We start from the raw sequence: 23,693 nt of genomic DNA, 5'->3' as shown, positions 1-23,693 counted from the left end.
GTCAATTTCTTCTTAGTGCTGGTAGGATTCTATCCATCAAGTTGCAATTTGATCACTAGTCTCACTAACTCAACATTTCGGGCAGTATGTTGAGATGCAAGGTGATGGTTAGAGTTCTTCGACCCTGTTGAAACTTTATTGAACTAAATGGTTTTATTCATGTTAAAAAATACATTTATAAAATAGTCTATGTATTTTTTTAATAAATCAGTGTATATATGGAAGATTTGAACTCATTAAATCAAGTGAATTCCTCGCATTCTACAATTTTTGATTTCTGTGCTTTATCAAATTTTCTCGAAGGAAGGTAACTCTGTGTCGCACAGTTTATCTTCGCTCAAATGAGATCATATTGGTTATTTTACTTACCTACGAAGTGAACACTAATGCTTCTACTACAATACTTACCAGAAATTCTAAGTAATATCTGATTGGTACTACAAGTTTATTTATAGTAGTTTGAAATCGAATATAATATGCATATTATTTACTTCGGCGCACCCCTACAGTGGAGAAATTACTATTTTAACATGGATTTATTCACAGATTTTTTCTAATTGATATGGATGTGTTTAATTGCATTTTCCTGAACTGTGTAGACACAAGTAATTTACAGATAAGCTAAGCTAATATATTTTTTCCTTCGGTAAGTGTAATTCATTTCTTCGTACTTTAATGGGATCTTGTAGTTTTAACATAAATACACAACACCTGTGAGATAAGACTTAACTTTAAACACTGAATGCCTGTCTAGTAAGCTTAAACAGTATACTGCGAACGTGTTTAAATTCGTAATTATAAATTATTATTTCATCTGTCAAACCTCGTAATACGTAAATAGATATTCGTCCATATGAAGGTTTGTCTTACTGATTTTACTAAAGCGCACATTCGATAAATTTCTACTACTCCCTTACACTACTTTGAAATATCTATCTTTCAAAGCTTATACTCTGTATGCCCCTCCTAATGATTAGCTTATCGGTGTATATAAACACTTAAATAAAAATCTAAATCACTATTAACTCTTGATGATTTTAGATGTTTATTATTCCAAATCTAATCAATCTTTTCTTCTATATCGGATGGGTCTATTGAAAAAAAGCAGAAACTGAAAAAGACGTTGAAACCAATGAAGAGATTGATTCTATGCTGGAAAGACGACGTAGTAGTGGTCAGTCGCACAATTCAACCAGTGGACAAGATACGAATACTACAAGTAAAAGACAGTCTTCAGGAACTTGTGATCCAAATGCTAATGTAACCAATACAAGGACACCGGATACTACTTCTTCCCTTTCCTCATCAGTTATAAAGACAAGATTAGGATCAACTGGAAGTATGTCAACTGAATCTCGTAAAAGCGCTCAACTAAATGATTCTAGTGGTTTGTTAACAACAAAATTGTCATCCAGTTCAAAGTCAACGAGTCAAAATGTAGACGATGGTAATGGGCCATACCTACCAATTCATGGAGTTGAAACGCCCAATGATAATGAGTTAGAGGAAGTAAGTTCGGACAGTTGGTGTGGTAAAATAGTATCTTGTTTAGTTTTGAAACATGTAAACTAATCTGAAATTGCCAACACTGAAAACAAAGAGATGCAAACATATTCAGGTAGACAATATAGTTATTTGATTAACCGAGATATGTTTGTATTCAAGAGAATAATTAGGTCCACCGGTGGAAGTGATCTTGAACATAAATGTCCAGCATTGCAAAATGTTGATAGGTTTAAGTATTCAATATTTTAATTCTTCACTTCGTTACACAAATAACATCTTTAAGTTATGTGGAACTCACATTCAAACATGTTACAAAATACAATGTTTCGCCATCCAACAACCATCCTATCTTTAACGACATTTAACATTCAAAGTAATAATTTAGATTTAATAATGAAAGCCTGATATATAAATTTGTTTCTCATCAAAGTCAAACGGTTTTGCAAAAAAACAGATTTACAAAGACATTATTCATGAAACATGCTATTCACTAGTATCATTTTGAATTGCAGTTCAACATGACATAATTTCTAGGTAGTTTTTGAAGGATTTTTCGGTGGATCCCAGTAGGTAGTACAGTCATTACCACTTGATTCTTTGGTAAGTACATTTCACTAGATACCGTAAGTTTATTGCTACGCTCATTGATTACCACTAATAATAGACGCATCCATCCCATAAACTGTAAGTGTAAAGTTTTCTTACTTAAAATGTTTAGATATTAATCATCATTCCTTAATTCTACGTTACTAGTTGAATTTTATGTTTCATGCATTTTGACTAGTTATATGCGATAGCCAAGAGGTATTCCAACTCTCAATATCGAATATTTCTCAGACGTACGAATCTTTCCCCAAATCAGTACAAGCACTAACAAGATTTTCATTATTAAATGTTTTTAATTTATTGCAAATCTAAGTAAGAATGAATTTTTTTTGGTATCTGCCATTCATTTAGATCACTAGCTTTCGGCAACTAGTTTTTCATTGTAAAATAATTACATTTAGATGATAGATGGAAACTAAGATCTGCTTCACAGTTATTTTGTTTTAGACTAGGACTGTAAAAGTAGGCATTCCCCATTCCATAACATTTACAATACTGAATAGTCATGCATTGGAAGGTTTAACTATTATTTCATTAAGTTAGTATGATATGGGCAATACATTTAAAAATCAACCAATTTATCTTACAACGTGAACATCATCACTAGACCTCTATGATTCATTATCTCATTTTCAATTCGTTTGCTTCCATATGAAACTTTTGATCTAATTAGTTTAGGATACACTAATCTTATCTGCATTTCTTGTTGATACACCTGGTCTATCTTCGTTAATATGAATTGAAATATCCTCAGATGTCTTTAGACATCAGTCTCTTCATTTGCTTCAACTTCAAATGTTTTACCAAAGATGTAGAGACAAACGATCTCTTCAAATTCAATTTATCAACAATAATTCAAACAGTAAACTCACATGCGGATAACACAAAAGATTGTACATATTTGATGTTCTTATTAGTATGGTAGGTCTTAGCCTTTCATCATGCTTGTATTCTCTACAACTGGAAATCTCTATAATTATCCTTGAATACTTCATGGATCTGTAGCTCACCTTTCTTGATCATTTCTTTGAGTATATAAAAAAATAAATCAAGTAACTAACAAATCAAAAGGAGAAATCCATATTCATCCTGACTTATTTAAATATAATTGAAATTATTTGCACGAAAATTCATGTAACATAATGGAGAAAGTTATGCAGATTTTGTAATTAGGTTATTTATTTATTTGCTACTCTGAAGAAGTGGCTTACTGAGGAAATAGATTGTTCACAAATAAACAAAGCCATAAAGAATTAAAAGTCAAGAATGTAGAATAGTTTTCATGATTTATGTTGAGAACACAAATTAAATCAACTGAACGAAAACTAAATAGAAGAAAATAATGATAGATTGTTCTGAGATTAGCAAAATTGGAATTTTTACTCTGATAATTATCTTTCTGTGTAGATTTATGTATGAATTCGCATTAATTTCAGTAAAATGTAAATTGTATATTGTGAGTTCTCAGTTTCAATGTTTGTACATTGAATTTCTTATCAGAATAAAAACAACGCAAAACAGTTCCTTCATAATTGATATTAACAGAGTTACTCCGGTTAGACATTCATTGAAAACCAGGAAGCATTGGATAGCTGTTATGTCAGAGTATGGGATTATTCACTAGTCTACATCAAGATACCACTGAGGATCAAGCCTAGGGCCTTCATGTTTTACGGCGATTACTTAAGACTCGAAACACTTGATCAGGATCCATTGGTTTTCATGTCTAATTTCAATCAACTGGATATATTGCGTAATTATCTCCCTCACATCTGACATGCTTAAACACCACTGGTAAGTACTTCTCACTAAGACTCAGAGAATTAGCTCTTGAAATTTTCAGTTAGTGAGCCCTTGATTATTATGGCAGATATTGTTGGATGTTCAGCATCTGCACTTACAAACCACTGTAGTATTCATAACCATGTACTCGCTTGTGACTACGATAAGTAATTACGCGAATTTTAGTGAGGAGACATGACCAATAAAGTTCCAACACTGGAAGATGGTTGCTGAATACTACGAATTAAATGATGTTAGACAGGTAAACTATTAGATGACGATTCTGTCAAGATTAAGAAGTTGCCGTAGGACACAAAGATTCTGGGTTCGAATCTGAGCGCGATGGTATATACTTACAGCCGAGGAGTCTTTTATTACTACAGCTACTAAATGAATTCTTGGTTTTAATTTTTCTCTAACTGGTTTGTGATGCTGACTATGAAATCCAAAAGTCTACACAAACAATATAAAACAGTCTCGTTTAGCAAATTTGAAGTTTAATTAACCTTCTCATATAATGTGCCATCTACGTATGTTTCGTATTACAAGTTGAATAAAATGTAAGCTTACTTTTTACTGACAACGTATCAATTATGCTGGCTGCATTAATCCGTTATTTCAATATTTCCTCTGTCAAAGTTCACTAGCATTTGCATGTTTGCTTCATTTTTATATGAAGCGTTAAGATTAGATATTTAAATGTCTAAAATATATAACTTACAGGAATATCCTTTTTCATGGTGCTTTGGTGAATTCTCTTGAAAACTTAATTTAAATGCGGAATCGCTAAGGCCAGTTAACTTTCTAACTATCTACTTTTTGTTAACACTTTCTTGAAGTTGGTCGGAAATGAGATAGATTGATGGTGGTTCTCTTACAAATTTCATAAGTTTTGATCACAATGGTATTGAATAAGTAGACTTCAAATTAGATAATGGTAACTAAAATTGGTCGAACTTTTAATAACCATATCTGATCTTTAGCCAAACGTTAACTGTTAAAAGTATACATTTCGTATGATGTAACTGAGATATAACTGATCTAGCTTAACGAATGTAACATCATTGTAAGATTAGTTGTCTAGTCAAGAGAGAATAAAGTAAAAGGTATGAAACATTCCATTTTGAAACAGTATAAATCCGAAAACAAGAAAAAAAACTTAAACATCATGTTATGGTACAGATTATTGCATGCAGCAGGAAAAAACTAACGATTATTAGCAGTTGTTTAAAATGGTAATTATTGAATGTTTTTATGATAGTTAGTGTAAATAAAGAAACAGTTTGATGTCTAATTCAGTTATCAAATTACCTTAAATCAATAAAAAAAAAAATTTCTCATTAAAATCATATGCACCGGAAACAATTAATCATGAATAATAACAAAATATTTCTTTGTTTATTTGTAAATCTAGCTCATTTAAGATATTTGTAAATAAATCGGCTAAATTTCAGTTTCACTGCAATAAATAATATAAACTGATGTAAAACTTGGGAACGTACACTTTTTAAATTTCACTAAGACCTGATCATCATTGATAAAGTAATGAAAATCAGATGGCATCAACTAGTTGTTTAATTTGAGTTTAGGATGCTGGAACAGTGTGCAACCCTACAGATCACAAATTGTTTAACATTCATAATGTATACAGTTTGATTCTATCTTACTCATTGTGGTTGTGTGGTGTGTTTATCTGATCGAGAAGTGAGGATGTTTGATACTGGGAAATTCAAATTAGAAAGAAATGTCCGACTACTATTCTGTTTTACTAATCAGTTATTTAGCTGTAAATTATCAAAGCTACTTTGGTAAAAATGTATTTCAAACAAAACATGGTCTTATGAAATTACTGCCTGTCAAAATTTCTTATGTTGAAGATTTGTTCGTCAGTACTCTCGGTAAATATGTCGAAACGGAAGTCTAATTCACAGTTTTATCTATAAACTCGATAATTTAAATGTATACCGTGTCATTTCAGTAATTAATATTTCCCTCTTTTTTATGATGAGGATAATTTATGGAAGAACTTTGACACTGAAGTGACCTTGAGAAAACCCACCTACCTACTAGGGTCTTCAGAGGACTATACATTAGTGTGAGAAGTTACGGTTAGGAATTAGAGTGAGGGTTTTCATTACGGACTGATATTACCTGTTATACCGAAATACTATTTAGCCTTACTGATGAAAAAAATTTCCCTCCGAAATCCAAAACTAACTACAATAAATTTATTTGGCTCATCCATAAATTAGTTTCTCAATTTTTATTTCATCATGCTTTAATCAAAATGTTCACATTATTGCCTCTATTGGTTTTAGAGATTCTCGCAGTGTTTGGATGAATGGGGTTTAGACATCTTTGAAATTGATCGACTTTCTAATGGACATGCCCTTACAACAGTTGCTTATAGAATATTTCAGGTATTGTTTAAAATACATATTTTCTTCATATTTCAACTTGTTTAACTTTGTAAACTGAATATACCCATTGAAATATAAAATAAGAAAGAGTGGTTCTGTGAAGAGATAACTTTTCGGCAAATTCACTTCCAAAGCTGTACAATCGCAAGTATATACTTATTTTCCAAAATGATGAAATTTACAATAATAGTGGTAATGAAATTTCGCTAAACCGATAACAGTGAGAAAGAATAAACAATGGTATTTAAAGGTTATTTTATTTACCAACGAAACTAATAATAATTTTGTTGTTGAGTGTTCGAATATTCATCATAAAGATAAATAAGGAAATTCTAATAGGGAGGGGAAGGTTCAGTATGATAAGACAAGCTGTTGAAATTGAGATGAACTGTAATCAGGAGAATTATCGAAACAGAAACAGACCAGTTTGGTGTAAAAGGTCTATAGAGAAGATAGAAGAGAAGCAGATGTCTGTGAAAGTAGATAAATATGAAGAAGCATGAAAAAATCACGATAGATTCAGACCATAGTAGAAGAAGTTATACCAGTTCCTTTTGGACATATAATTCTGGTTGTCCCAGATATATAGCTAGTTTTTCTGCAGAAATAAGTAAATGCCTTTGGAAGCTTTCTACCCACCTTATAGATGACTTTAAACACATAATGCACTTTGATTGAGTGATCTGTATTCACAGGGTATTCGAGTATTGAGCTTCTTATTTCGATATTTCCACCTTCTTTCAGTCAGAATGGGTAATATTCTTGAATGTTTCTGGATAAAATACGTATCAAACGACTAATACACCAGGCTCTACATGAACAGATAAATTAGTCAAAAACGTTCAGTTTTCATTAGATATGAAAACTTATTGATCATTGAAAGACCTTAGATAACAGTTCGTAAATATTAGTTTAAACTTTACTCACTAAATCAACCAATCGAGTAGAAAGTTATTCAGATGAAAATGAAATTGAATTAATGGGGAGAAAACAACACAAATTCTTAATAATAAAGTTTATAGGTTTATCAGAAACCATTTTTTGAATGTAAGCATTACTTGATGTAAAATTTCATGGTTAAATTAATATGATATGAGCAGGATAATAAGTGAATCTCTTAAAATTTCCGATGATGCCCGTATAAAACTGAAATGTTTCAGAGCCATAAAATGGAAGTGTGTCATGTTTTTTATGTCATATCATTTACCGATATTTATAGTGCCCAATAGTTTCTCTATAAAATGACCATAGGAATTCAGTAACTATATATATTTGAAAGGTTAACAAATGTGTTTATCAAAGAATCATGTATATATAGATCTTACGTCAACAAATATCGGATCATTAGTACGTAACATTTATCAATGATACTAACATTAACTCAACTATCATTATTATTAATGTCAGTTATGCCAATGAAATGAGTGCAACTGTGGACAGCTTTTCATTAGTTTTTGCCTGTAATTATATGAATTCATTCAGTTAATCGTAAGAAATGTAGAACCTAACACATTTTTACATCTGTCTAAGCTATTGTACTACACGAACACGTCTAGCTGAAATTATCAGGATGAATTTTAATTAGTAAAACTAGAATAAATACACGACAATACATATGAAACAATACTAGTTTTAAAGACTTTTGATTATACTACTGCGAGAAGAAGTTAGTTAAAGCATTTAATTGGAAGATAAGTTGAAGTATTTAGTCGAATAATATGGTTGACTAAAAAAAAGTCTGTGTATGTGCGTATGTGTACCGACTATCTTGACTAACATTTGTTTTGTTCACAATGTAATGAAAATTGATATTGTATTTCTTTCCCACAATAAAATAATCAAAGCAGAACTATCATATCATACATAGTCAATCATTTAGAAAAAAATGGAGTGAGAGGAAATATATTATATGAACATTGATCGGCATCATTGTTTATTTGTTTCACTATTGGTTTTTAATTTCCTTTTGTTTGGTAGATTCAATCACCTATGAAATTGTTCTCATATCATGCTTTTGACTTTTGTTTTTACCAGTTAGTTCATTAGCATAAAGATGTTGATAGATAAATCATTGTTGACTGGTAAAATCACACTAAGTAATAATGACATTTTGTCAATCTGTTCACAAAATGTTTAACATTGGTTTATATTGAGTTTTCTTCTGAATCAATGTTCATGATAAGATTTTTGAAGTCAATATTTTCAAAACTAGTTTATTGTTTTGAACTGACTGATAATTTAAGGTTTTTGAATACTACAACAAAGTATTTAGCCTACAAATATAAAATGAACTGACATTAGATAGTTAAAGGTAGTTAACAGGACACTTCTAGCTTAAGTTTAGTGCTTATTGTACTTGGTTATTGAGGAATTCAAGTTGGCAGATTCTTCTCATGACTAGAGAAACCCCTTGTCGATGAGTTTCAACTAGCAGGAAACCTGGTTACAGAGTTCTAGATCGACTTCGTCCAACTACTGTCAATTAAAACATAGTTCACGAGTTGTTGATTTACATAGACTGATTGGCGAACTACAATATAATCGATAGGATTCGGCAGCACTAGACGATTAGACGTGTGATTTTCTCAACGAGACCTATCAGCACTCTTAACTCAGTAGATGCTTTCAGGAAGGTATGGACCAATATTATCTGGTTATACGGTCAAATACATTATTCATGTGCTGCTCACCGCTCAGAGATCTTTTGTATGATTGTAATGTTCATTCTGATTGGTCAATGAGGAGTAACCAATGTCAGGTTTGTACCGAGCGAACTTTATCGACCTCTTGTAGCAGTAAATTTTTTAATAAACCAAATTTATGTACATCTTCAGTTCTGTCTTATTACTATGAAAATTCTATGTATATATATGTACATATATATTTTACTTTACAGAAACGTGATTTACTCAAAACATTTTGTATTGATCCTCGTGTTTTTGTACGTTATCTGTTAAGAGTTGAATCAACTTACCATGCTGATGTTCCTTATCATAACTCAATGCATGCAGCCGATGTTCTTCAAACAGCACATTTTTTGTTACAAGCGGAAGCATTAGACGTAAGTCGTATGAATCGGTTGGACTTATAAATATCTGTTGGGAAATTGAAAACAATATTTATAGTCAGATTAAAAATTTAGATATGTGTATTTCGGGTGAAAACAAAGTATCTGTTTGGATTTAAAAGTATTTTTCATTGAAAGTTAACTTTATTAAAAGCCTATGAAATAGTAAAGTACATCATGCTAGCAAATGAGTCAAAAACCTAATTAAAACAAAAGATTTTGAATCGTCTTAGTGGTTAAAACTTCAACTGTGATTTCAAATGACTTTATTTCAAATTTGAATTGATGGATACTAGTGGTTTGAGAGTGCGTCAGTTACTTTCAGTTTTCATCAACATTCATGAGTAATAAGATATCATGAACTCAAAAGAATATGAAGAAAATTCGAAGTGTCATATTGAGTTAATTTGAAAAGCAAAGGTTTATTTTTAAAATCACATTCATCAGTTATTCCTTGAGAGTTAAATTTAAAGTTAAATTCTCTGTTGAATAATTTTAAAAAAATAACGTATCTGTATTATTGGTAAGGGTTTTTTTTATCCCGACGTTCATATTCAAAACCAAAATTAAACCAGGCTTATAAAAAAATTTGCACACCATTTAATATCAAGTCATGGGATATATATGGACCACAACTTCCATTGGAATTCAGGAAGTTAGCTCTGTTTAAATCCGAATTTGTCAGCCAATTAGTGGCTGTTTGGACCCTGTCACTCTAAGTTATTTAAAGCAAAAAGTGCTAAATTGCTTCACAGTGTAAACACAAAGATTGAGATATAGGTACATCCAAGTGCCTAGTCTCACATAGGATGAAAGGCGCATCCTGCTTTTACCATTAACCATAATCGGTTTACATTTTACACTAAGTATATATCTATATGTCTGATTCATAGTTAATAAATACATTGTATCAGACTTACTTTTTATAGGCAAGTTAACACTGTCTGAGACACTGGCGTTTGTTTTAAAGCATCAATTCCTTTCCCGTCTTCCCAATAATCATGATGACAAAATTGACCATAAAACTTACAAAACTAATTTATTTGGCAAAGAAATGAAAAAATAATTCTGAACATCAGATATTTCCTATTTCGCTTTGATTTCTGTTTTAAAATAAAATTCTCATATAAATTTTTACCACTCCAATAAATATTACAGAGTTTTATTAAGTAGAAGAAAATTATAAATGAGTTAAATGATATTTACTGTAATATTTTAGACCAAACACTTTCTAATTTCAATTGTAGAAAAATAAAGTTAACAACATTCAGCCGAATGACTATGAAAAGACATCTCTTAATTCTGATCAGTAGTATTATTATTTACATTGGTCTTTGGACATACTCGTAGGTCCGAACTCTGTGGGTGAACATCATAATTGAAAGACTAGATCATTTATATCAGTAGGGCTTCAGAATTTTAGTTAATTAAAAGTCCAGTATACTTCTTCACTGATATTGCGATGGATCTTGATAATGTACAGTTTATTGTCAGATCATTTAAGCCGTATTCATGAACATGACAGGATGAAATTGATTTCTTTTATAACCCAAATGTATATTTGATCCACAGCGGTAGTGATTTATTACTAGTTTGGACTAATCAATATATTATATCTGAATGAAGTACTAATCAAAGTGAGTTTTAAATTTCGCGGTAAAGTTATTACTTTCAAGTCGTTTTCATTACAAATAAATAAACGTGTTTCTTTCATGAATTATTTTTTGATAACATTTAGACACTATACAGAATATACGTTCTTTGTTCACAACACTTCAGATTTAGCACCGCACAATCCAACAGTGGTGATCGATATTTTCATTCCAGCTAAATTGATGAATACGGTTGACAACAGAAGGTTGTGTTCAGAGATGGAAACAATCATGAGAATCTACTTAATAAACTGGACTACACTAAAGGTTGATTAAGGTAAATAGGACTAGTCATACAGGATATACTAAGTTGATCAACAACTTACAAAACATTCAGTGAGACTGAGTTTATACGGTTCTTAATAGACTCAATTGACTGCCCTTATTTATTGATTTCTCTTTAAGCTAACTATCTTGTAAAACAAAATCATTCTATTTCAGAGTTCCTTATCCAAATTGTTTTCTAGGTCAATAATTATTTACATTGTTTCTTCAATAATTTCTTTAGGATGTTTTCAGTGACTTGGAAATTTTAGCTGTTCTGTTTGCCGCAGCTATACATGACGTAGATCATCCTGGAGTAACTAATCAATTTCTAATCAATACTGGTAAGTAAGAAAAGTAAGAAGATAAAGAATATTTATATCAATTTTTGAGGATTTATTACATTTGACAAATACACTTTTTGAGTTCACTAAACTTCTGAAAAACATTAGTAACCTAATGGAGGTACTTTTCAGAATTGTAAATATAATAGATTATGATGTTTTGAAATACAAACAGATATGTGTCTGGACATGGGTTAACTTGAACAGACTAGTTCACAAGAAATAAGTTGTTTTCAATAAGCGATTTATCTTGATGTTATTGTTCATATAGCTGTGATAAAACCTTTCATTGGGTGAAAAATATATGTCACTTGTCACGCTTTTTTCTCAGCAGCAGAATGAGTAGACAGTCACTTGTAGGTTAAAAGTAATTAAATAAGAAACTACTGTTTCGTTGGTTAATGTATTTTACAGTCTATTCAAGTCCATAATTGAAAGTGAAAATCATCAATGCCCGGAAGTATAAAAGATAATTGAAGTTGAAATATGTTTACTAACAAATAAATTATCATTATAACTATTGTTAATTTATTTAGATAAATGAACAACACCAAAAAATAATAGACTGTACAATAAATCATGGAATAATCATTCAGCATAATTAAGTGTTCAACAAAATCAAATGAATAAAAGGATATGGTCTAACATTAAATCAAAACACTTCATGTCCTAAGTAACACTTATTCTAATTAGAAACTTAAATCATTTCTGAGGGCGTTATGTGCATTGGTTAGAAATAAAGCCTATAAGACTATTATTATTATTATTACTAGTATGCTAGTGTAAGAGCTTGACTTCTTACTTAGACAAACTTAGACAAACTTGTTTACAAAGGTTCAACGATACCAACATCAAACAAGATTGTTATGAGATTTGAAGCAAACGCTGAATGTATCAGCAACATCTGACTACTTTAATTACTACCATCATGAATTGTTTGCTCGACATAATTAGTCATTCACTATTAACTGTAAACATTTTGCTTGATAACAATTCTAAGTTAATTTCTTTTTTGTTGTTATTCTTGTTCTCTGATGTCTAAATTAAGAGTGACAATGTCATGTAGTGATTAATTTGAGTTTATAATTGATTGATCACTGAATAGTGACCAATGTTATGTCTGTCAGACATTTAATAGAAACCTAATCTTATCTATTCAGTTGAGCTATGTTCGGGAGTTTCAGGGACTCGGCATCGTATTCATCATATTTTGTATTAAGATGATTGGAGTAAGTCTGTAGGAAACTAAGGATCTAGGTTTTGTGCTGGTCGGGACTCTTCAACAAGCCATGTCTTATATTCTTAAGAAGACTGATGCTTCTTATCGGATTTGAACACAGAGATATTCTGACGAAAATTCAGGTGGGTCTTGTTTGTAAGCTCCAATACCAGAGACTCCTCTCAACTGCCTCTTACCAACGAACATTTCAGCTTAGTTAAGTAGTAGATAGGCGGAATTTGTCGATGAATATCCCTTTGAGCAGTGCTAAGGGGAGGGTGTGAAAAATTATCTACCAATGTGTCGGCTAGTGAGAATACTAAATTTACATCACAGTCGCTTTAATGTTATTTGGATGATTGTAGAGGCACACCCTAGACTGGTTGCAGTCCGAAATAGGAACTATTCTATGGCCTAAAAGTTATTTACTTGTATAGAGACTTGAAGTTTTGAGTGTGTACTCTTGGGTCAGGGTACATGGTTTTCAACCTAAACCAACTATAACCAATCCAGAAAGAATACGAATTTCTTCTATCTGTAAGAGTTTGTATATAACTGGAGAATATCGCTGATTATCTTAGGCAATCAAAAAACATGAAAAAGATGAAAACAGACTATGAATCCAACTTAATGACAAATATGTGGTAATTTGTGGAGATTGTAGCATTTTAACAGTTGAATTCACGAGTCAGTCTAAGCTAGACTTCCAGTGAAAACCTGGAAGCACTAGATAGTCGTTTCATTCTAGAATAAGACTAGTAAGGGGTGCGCATCCACGATCCTGCACGCAAACGCTTAACCTCCAGACCACTGAGCTGGCTTTCAATTATGTTATGGTTTTCGCAAGACCTTGGATCAATTGAAGTCAGACATTAAAATCGTTGTATGCCTGCTCGATGGTTTAGAGGTTAAGTGCTCACATGCGAAATTGAAGATTCTGGGTTAGAGTCCGACGTGAGAGATCGTGGATGCGCACTGCTAAGGAGTTCTGTTCTGAAACGAAAAGGCCTTCCAGTGCTTCCAGGTTTTCGATAGTGGTCTAGTTTAGATTGGCTCTTGAATTCAACTGTTAGAATTTATGGTACTTAAATCCATATTATCATCAGTATACGATCATCATGACAAACATTCTTGTATCAGTGGGTTTTTTATTAAAGTAGTGCAACGAGAAAAACAGAAACTTTTGTTGTTCCTTGATAAATATTATTCTAGTGTTTATGATCAGTCAAAAAAGTCAGTTGAAGAAAATATTTTTAAATGAAACATAATTTTTCTAAAAATAATATCGGTGAATATTTCAAACGTTAGCAATGATTAAAAACTAATATTTTTTTCGTGGTGTAAAACTCATTTTTTACCCGATTTATGACGGATTGTACGTGTGGTTTTCAGCGTCCACTTTTCATTTTAACTCTCCTGTTTAAAACAAAACTAATAATTTCGGCTTTTGAAATGCATAATTTTGTGATGTAGTCAGCACATTTCATTTGTTTAGAAAAAAATCTAGAACAAACTGTGGTATGTGTTGAACTTTTCAGTTTTACCGACATATGGAAAAGTTTTCAGTGGTATTATTTATGCACTGTAATGTTCAAATGTTGTCTCTATAAATTATCATAATTTTTGAATTAGATACTCTTTCATTGACTAGAAAAATAGAGTTCTGATTATTTGACTATGTGGTAAGGTTGTATAAAACATAAATATACATTGGATTATGTAAGTTAGGCGAGACTATAATTTATGAACGAACCAATCAACTATAGTGCAACAGGTTTTGGATTCTCGCGCGAAATTCATTCATCAATTTGAACAAATAGTGTTTAGGAATTTTAGCTGATGTCGGTTTGTGATAGAGACCCTAAATCTAGTTCCTAACCCTAACCACCAACTGTAAATCTTATTTCTAATTCCTTACAATGGTTTAGTCCTAGTTTGTAGGTGGACATTCTCAAGGTCATTTTGCGTCGATCAAAGGTTGTGGTCTCACTGTGAGTTATCTTAGTCAATCTGTTGAACTTATTTATTTGATAAAATTTTAGCTTGTACTCAAAATCATTTGTTATATTAGACAAAAGGTAAATAAAAAGACTCAAGCAAGTGAATAAAATGGGAAAGAAATATGATTTTATTGATTTTTACGAATTGATTTTCTCTTTTTCTTTGAATTTTTTTAAATAATTTGTTTTAACTTCGTTACCATGGATTCCTTGGCGTTAACATAAATCAACGTAATATATTCTAAATTAAAATATACAATTATTTACGTGTACATTAGTAAATAATATCACGAAAGGTTAGGTGAAGTATGGAACATTTTATAAGGTTCATTAACAATCGAGATTTGATCCTGTTAATTCGTTATTAGGAAATTATTTGATCTAATTAGTCCGTCTATATAAGTATGTTTGAATATAATGTCGTTTAGTGCTATACTTCGATAAATGAACAGACACTTTAATAACACGTACAGTTTATATATATATATATATATATATATATATATATATTACGTGTAAGTTAAGGATTAGTTACCTTAAATATACCATTGAATTAAAATGAATTTAATTCCTAAATATCATAATTTAACTGTTGACCTGACTTAATTTGTGAATATTTTAAGAGGCAATTTATAAATGTTCAGTGAAATTAATTCTTACCGTATGTATTGAATTTGATTCCCTCAGCAGAATGTAAATTATTCATACACCATAAATAATAAACTTCAGTGGCGAAATCTAGGAGCAGTAGCTAGGTGTTTTAATTATAATATATTGTCATGATGCCACTCAATATTTTAATGGTTAATAAGAAGATTAGTGGAAACCAGACCAAAGTTCCAAGGTTTGATACCAAGTAATGTCTTGACTGTTTACTGCTGAGTGGTTCCAAGCTCAGCGCTTCCTGATTTTTAGTGTTTTCATAATTAGCATCATTAAATAACGAAATACCATATCACCTTTTAATGATTTATACGGTATTGAATCAAACGTTCTTTCTTAGAATACATGAGTCGTGGCTAACATTTGAATTCATGTTGAAACTCGTCAGCTGGGTGTACTTGAGTCCTAGTGTTGAAGACCACATTGGGACTCGGACCGATTTCTTTTCTCTTCATACACGAAACGTGCTATCTAGTTGACTACAGAGTCCAGATAATTGCTGAATATTTTTAGGGGTTTAATCAGAGAATGAAGTATACGGATATTATTTAAATAAAAATTATCAGCTAAACATTTGGAACATTTGACTTTAGAGAAACATTAATCGTACAACCAGTGAAAATCAAGAAGTTAACCATATCATACTTAAAACGATAACTCACAACTGACAATGAATGAGTGATCATAATATATTGCCAAGTTAATGATATTTAAGCCGTTAGGGATTTAAACTTCAGATTTAATTTAATTAGTTAATCATCTTAATTTTAATGATTACATCGACCAGATGATAATATTTTAAATAAACTATATAAAATCATTGATCTAAAAGACATAACTGTAATCACCTTAATTTCGTTTTATACATAGGTAACCACTTTAAAGATTACTAACAATAGTTGATCCATCATACTATGAAAGCATTCATAATGATGAAGATATTTTTTGTTATATCATAATGAGTAGAAAATTGTATTTCCGACGTTTTGTGACCTAATGTCAGCCACTGCTCCAGAGTAAATAAATGAACGACATTGTTAAGTTTCTACCCAATGCTCAAGTCCGACCTTGGTATTGATACCTACAAATTCATGGTGGTTGATCGCTAGGTAATAATAGATATGATATTTGATAACAGTTGACAGGATTCCTTTGCCTCAGATGTCATGCTAACTTACTCTCTTCAGTTAGGTGTATCTAGGATAATGAAGAAACAGGCGTTCTCCTAGGGATTCTTGATCTTTTTTATCCGGTATCACAGACAGAAACTCTACTACAAGGTGATTTGGATCAAGAATGACAGATCTCCATCATAACTTAGATGTTTATACTGACTGATTACCTAATGGTAATCCATGTCATAATTGCTAAGTCTTTATTGTTACTTGAATGCTTTCAGCCCAGCTTTAATATAATCACCAGACTAGGTAACTTGACATTGGGGTGGACACTTGTTTTCACTTGGTGATCAGACACAGTAAATATCTTCATCCTGCAATGTCGGATACATTTTAGATAACAGGTCGATAACCACTCTGACTGTAGCACAGTATTGTTGAAACCTAGAGATATAAATAGTTTTATCATCAATACAAATGTCCTTTGCTGACTAAAGTCATTTATAAACATCTGTGTGCAAAGCTTCTTAATAATTGTTTATGATTAACTAATTACGAGTATTCTTCAGTGTATATGCTACACTATTTGTTTCCAGGTTGGGCAAAGTCTTCTGACCACTCTAAGCAACAATGCAAGCATGTTCGGGATGCGATTCTCCTCTCGAAATGCGAAGTGTTGCTTCGACACCCGAACCAATGATAGGGAGTGAAGTAGATGAGAGTGTCGACCGCTTCACTAGTCTTGAAAGTCTCACCAGCCCTTGTGGTCTGGTGTGTGACGAAATCTCAGCACGGATACAGAAGGCTCGACTAGCTTTTGCCAACTCCCGTCATTTATGGCATAGGTAAGATATCCGTCTATCAACCAAAGGACGTGTTTACTGTGCAACAGTTCGTTCCGTCCTACTTTATGGTAGTGAAATATGACCGATAAGAGCAGAGGATATTTGTAGTTTACTAGTATTCGATCATAAGTTTCTTCGAAGCATTATTCGTAAATCCTGGGACCACCGAGTAAGTAATGCAGTTGTTAGGAAACGGGCGCTAGGTAAGGATTACAAATTAATTGATGAAGTAGTGAAACTTCATCAGTTGAGATGGCTTGGACACGTGTTACGTATGCCCAACCATCGATTGCCCCGATGTGCGATGTTTTATGGTGTAGGAGTAGGTTGGAAGAAAGCTAGGGGTGGCCAGACCGAAACATGGCACAAATCTATGAAGTCTCTAACAGGTGGACTGAGCCATGTTGGTAGGTGTAGACTACCTGGTTGGGATCCACGAGATGATAGCCACCTGTGGTTTGAGACGTTGAATGACATGACTCAAAATCGTTTGCAATAGCGCAGGTGCATACACCCTTTGTGTTCTCCCAAATTCTAGTCTTCTGAATTCTTCATGTCCATTTCTTTTTTCTCTTTCAAAATTCATTTCATTGGATTATACTCCTTGAATAACATCTTCAAACCCTAATCTTTCGGATTACTGCTTATACTCTTACTATCCCTACCACTACGAAATTTGAGTCGACAACTGCATCTCTGTGCTGTGGTATGGCAACTCAAACTGATGTATGTACGTACGAAGTTCTAAGTTGTTACTGACTGACTGACCGTCTAGACATCTTTTATTATTCTGTAGTTGCGTATTTCTGATATTCGCTTTACATACTTCAATATTAACATATAGGTTAACAGTATTATTCTCAGTTGAATTTTCATCCGCCTTTACTCTGATAGATGGCTTATAGATTGAGTGAAATCAATCTGCCCAAATGACCTTACAAAGAAGGTCAAGGATTACATGAGAGAACCAATGTCCTCGGTTCGATTTACGGATATGGTGTCACGAATGCACACTGCTGAGAATTTAAAGCATTGGTTCAACCATTCATTATCCTTACCACAACTGCTGGTATGCTTGTCATGCTACTATCAATTTGTAATCTTTACTTATTACGTTAGGTTATGTAATCCATTTGATTGTTGTCACCGTAGCATAAACTGTCTTGATTAGTTTAATATTTTTCGTATATGCACGTAAGTATATTACTGTATAGTAAAGTAAAGCCTAGTGAGGATCTAATTGCATACAATATTGTTCGTTTATATTCATTGTACGATTTTACACAATAGGGATGCTTCTATAATTTGAGTATTAATACACTATAACCTAGTTCACTAACAAATAATGATAAGATCTATTATTTTATTTAAAATTTAAAAAAAGATTGTGGGGGTCGGTATTCAATATAATCCTTAAACTTCGTATACAATTCGTCTTGATAACCGTCACTAGGTAACGCCCCAACGGTATATTAATCAGAAGGCGAATACGAAGTGTTGATTACGTTTATTATGGAACCAAACACAGATATCCAAAATTACACGTGCGTTAAACAAGCATGAAAGAGTTGTGCCGAAAGGCAAGCAGGCAAGCGAGCGAGCGAGTGAGTGAGTCAGCGATTATGAGTACGAGTATACGAGTACAGTTAAGCGAGAGAGAGCAATGAACATGAATAACATGGGCATATACATACATAGTGAAATGAATGAATCATCGAATCAATTAAGCGGTTAGTAGTAAGGCTAGCAGCGTGAATAAATGCGTGGGCAGTAAGCAATGCTCAAGCACACATGTTCACACATTCTCACCAATAATAAAGATGCAATGATATAGATAAACTGTTGCTGTACGGATGACTCAGTTCGTTAATAAGTAAACAAAATGACTTAACCGAATTAAATGTGAACAAACTCAATTGCACGTGGGTTGCTATAAAATCATCATATGCACAAATCCCTTAATTTTCATTTCTTAGTATTTTTTTTTCTAAAATCTATTATAAAGGTCATGAATTGGCTTTACAATATAATGATGCATCCGTTCTGGAAAATCATCATCTTTATATGGCATTTAAAATTCTAACCGAAAAAGACTGTGATATATTTGCTAATTTAGGTGGAAAAAAACGTCAAACTTTACGTAGAATGGTTATAGAATTGGTACGTTTGATTTTTAACTATATTTATGTATTCTGTGATATATTTATACAAAAGCCACTAAATAAAAAAAACTGCATAGTGAAACTGTCATTAGATGTGCGATTCGTTTGAAAGGTAACGTATCTATGAGTGTGTCTCTAGGTTTTCTATGGCTAATAAAGTGTAATGAACGAAATAAATCTCTTGCTACACGTAAAAGGTAATTGATCGTGTTCTTTAAGCTTAAAACGTACACATTGGAAAATTAAGTTTGTTGAAGTTTTTATTAATTGCAAATAAACAGGTGGTAAGCGGTAATGTTAAACTAAGAGCAATTGGAAGAAAACCCAAAACAAACTGATTGATTATATGGTTAACTCATACATAATCATATGAAAAAATTTGTTGCTTAGATCATCTTATGAAAACAAAACGTTGCTTTGATTCCTAAGGGTTTAAATTAAGTAGAATGATCAAAATGGATTGATAACATGAGCTATATGAGTTCGTCCTAGTTATCAATAAACAAGTAATCACTATCATTTATATGATGGACTTCTGTCGGTTAAAAATCAAATGGAAAACCTTGATTATAAGGCTATTCATCTTTACAAATTCTTCAATAGAGGATTGACTAATGCGTCACAGAACAACCAAGGATTTAAAATATTATCGCTTATCTCTTCTTACTTCATTTTATAAAGTACGTAACTCAATTGCAATACGATGTCATCTGATAACATTTGTTCTTTATGATGACTGGTTTTTTAATAATCAACTATTAATTACTCGCTTTGTGATATTTATGCTGTTATTTTACGTGGCTGTAAATTGTAGGGCCATAACAATAGATACTCAGACTAATGGTAATCAGTAATACCAGAAGATAGTTAAACGAAATTTGGAAATACAAATTTAAGTATCGTGAACTAGTCTTCACCATTTTTCCCTATTTAGATATCTCCAAGTTGATTAGGATTAAAACAGGAAAATGACACTTGGTTTTAAAAGTTTCTAAACTATATACTGAGATTTATTTTAATTGACCTTAACTAATAGACTCAAAAATAGACACACAATAAGATGCATTGCTGATAACCTTTAACAATGATTACAACTTGAATGTGGCTTAATTGAAGTTTATAGGAGGTTTCAAAAGATTGCTGAACTTCGAAATTTTATGTCAGATACTGACCATGGTGTTCAACTATGTCTGGCGTCAGATGAATATCACTAATGATAGTAACATACGTTTTCACAATATAGCGTATGGACTGACGTTTGAAATGTAACCGACCCATAGATGTAAATGTCAAGTTAAAGTTTTTGGGTTTGATGCCCAATGAGGTCGTGGAGTCCTACTGCAAAGAGGTACAATAATAGGACGAAACAGACATTCGGTACTTCCTTATTTTAAATAACTGTTTAACTAAATTATATTAATAATGCAAAATTGCAGAATTGAGTTTCGCCGTTGGACTTTGTTCATAGTTATCAATTTGTTTAAATATTTTTTTGTATAATCATTTTACGTATACAGGTGTTAGCAACAGATATGTCTAAGCATATGAGTTTATTAGCTGATTTAAGAACAATGGTTGAAACTAAAAAAGTTTCTGGATCCGGTATGTTGAATTTGGATAATTATGCTGATCGTATACAGGTATGTGATTGTTGGAGTTGAATAATTCACATTTCATTCATCCAAATAAGATTGTGTAATGATTAAAAAGTTACAGTTTGGTATGAAATAAAACTTATCATTATTCATTTGATGTGAATATGAGACGAAAAATAAGACTTAGAGGTAGTAATAATAACTGATTAGTATGTATTAAAAACTAGGATTAAGGCGAAAGAGGCTAAGATCCAGATAAAATTGGAGATATGTATTTTAACAGTTGAATTCATGAGCCGATATAAACTAGACCACTACTGAAGATCTGAAAGCACTGGACGGTCGTTTCGTTCTAGTACGGGACTCCTCAGAAGTGCATATCCATGTTCCTGCATGAGGGACTCGAACCCAAGACCTTGAATATCAAGCGCAAACGCTTAACCTCCAGATCACTGAGTCGACTCATTAATTCAATTATTAAAATTACTACAATCTTCATAAACCACCATCCAGATATATACTTATCGAAGTTAAATTTGATTTAACTAGTGATCTAACTAATTTCCTCCTGGTTATAGACAATTTACTGCTAATTGATTAATCTTGGAAAATTGACAAACATTTTTGTAAGGCACGTTTCACATAATTTTGATAGTCCTAATACATTGGAGAGTGAGGAGTTTTCAAAATGGAATATTTTTCAATTGTTTATGACATTCGTTTGTTAATATCTTGTCTATCAGTATGTTACTTTATTAGATGAATAGCTTTATTATTCAGGCTAATGATCTTATCTACAAACATAAATCATTCGGAAGACTTAAACCAATAATTCGGTTTCATGAGCAATCATCACTCGACCATATTGTGTTACTGAGTTTCACATTCCATCAATATCATATCCCTTAATTTATCAAATCATTAAAACTCCCCTATAATGAAGGTACCATCGATAATTTAATTTAACAATTATTTACAAAAGTGGGAACAAATTTGTTGAGATCAAAATTCAAGAGTCAATATCATTTTTCATATATGATTGCTACATTAGATAACATATGAACATAATAATTCATCAGTTGTAGTTGTTAACTGTTTCTAAGAATAAAAAACAAACTATTCCATAGTTATTTTCTTATGGAACAGTCAGAATAGGTTGTGTTGTGTAAAATAATCGGAAATTATCTGACTGTTGAATAATGTTCAAAAGTACCACTTGATACATTTTTTCAGTCATCCGAATGTACAGTGATGTTATGAGATCCGAAAATACCTAAGTTTACTACTAGCTGATGGGCGAAAAATAGGGTTATTTCGAAATTTTATAGATTAGCTATCTGCATGTCAATGTAACAAGTTGCAATGATTAATTTTCATAATCACAACCTTAAACAAAGCAGTAGTTTTGGATCATTTATCATCATAGTCATCATCATCAGTCTCCCATAGTAGTTAGATCTTCTAACGTTTTAGCTGAAAAATCTTCACAATTCTCTAATCCTGATAATTATGATAAGTAATTTATTACATTCTTATTTAAAGATGTATTTACATATGGTTCAGTAGTATTATGTTAATTTTTATTAAAATTCTGTTGCATTTTAAAGCCAATATCCTCAGTTTAGATTGTTTATTATGTCTCATTCAACTGAAAGTATATCTTTCATGTAATTCTACCAACCTTATGTTTTGTATTGTTTATTTTTTCCTAAATAATGCACAGATATTACAAAATATGATTCATTGTGCTGATCTTAGTAATCCAGCTAAACCATTACGATTATATCGTAAATGGACTGGACGTTTAATTGAGGAATTTTTTAGACAGGGGGATAAAGAAAGAAAGTTATCATTGGAAATTAGCCCAATGTGTGATCGTGAATCTGTAGAAGTTGAAAAATCTCAGGTCGGTTGTTAATTCTTGTGTGTACAAATTCTTTATGTTTTTAACCGTGTAAATGAGCAATAATAAATTTGTTTTATAAGGGCAATGACATTAATAGTTTGATAGTTAACTCACAACGTAGCTTTTGTCCTCTATAATCACGAATTTAGATCCTACTCCACTTAACTCTATCACGATAACTGGGTAATATCACTAGCTGTCATTCCCGTAGTACTTCTCATAGACCGATATATTTATTTATACTTCACAATTAAGTTCTAATCAATTTTTATGTAGAAATATTTTCCTTGTAACGAAAACCATATCAATGCTTGATACTCATAAGCAATACTATAAGTTCTGAATATTCATGACAGATATTACTGAAAACTACATAAAGTGTTTTTTATTAACATTAACTTGTAAAGAAGAATATTATCTGGTTTTAATGTTTGTTATTTTAAGAATATTTTGTGCTTCTCTCCTTGTCCAACAATATGACTGATCTCTCTTCACTAACGAATTATGATTGTGTAGTTTCTATGTTGATTTTTTTAGTAAACTA

General features: G+C 31.7%; 1 protein-coding gene across 2 annotated transcripts in view; it reads left to right on the top strand.

Moving 5' to 3' along the window:
- The window catches only part of PDE4A (cAMP-specific 3',5'-cyclic phosphodiesterase 4A), a gene marked incomplete at its 3' end in the record, with an annotated part of 95,299 nt that overhangs the window by 66,885 nt on the left and 4,721 nt on the right, over nt 1-23,693 (top strand). For both annotated transcript variants that reach the window (XM_051210547.1, XM_035732558.2), the window contains 7 exons: nt 1,109-1,509; nt 6,213-6,314; nt 9,211-9,375; nt 11,542-11,641; nt 19,492-19,646; nt 21,166-21,288; nt 22,967-23,149. In XM_051210547.1, coding sequence (XP_051070553.1) covers nt 1,109-1,509; nt 6,213-6,314; nt 9,211-9,375; nt 11,542-11,641; nt 19,492-19,646; nt 21,166-21,288; nt 22,967-23,149 — 1,229 coding nt within the window. The remainder of the gene's footprint in view (nt 1-1,108; nt 1,510-6,212; nt 6,315-9,210; nt 9,376-11,541; nt 11,642-19,491; nt 19,647-21,165; nt 21,289-22,966; nt 23,150-23,693) is intronic.

The sequence above is a fragment of the Schistosoma haematobium genome, chromosome ZW (assembly GCF_000699445.3).
Source record: "Schistosoma haematobium chromosome ZW, whole genome shotgun sequence".
In the NCBI taxonomy this organism is placed as follows: Eukaryota; Metazoa; Platyhelminthes; class Trematoda; order Strigeidida; family Schistosomatidae; genus Schistosoma; species Schistosoma haematobium.
The sequence above is the reverse complement of the archived record's forward strand: the minus strand, read 5'-3'. Positions and strand labels throughout refer to the sequence as shown.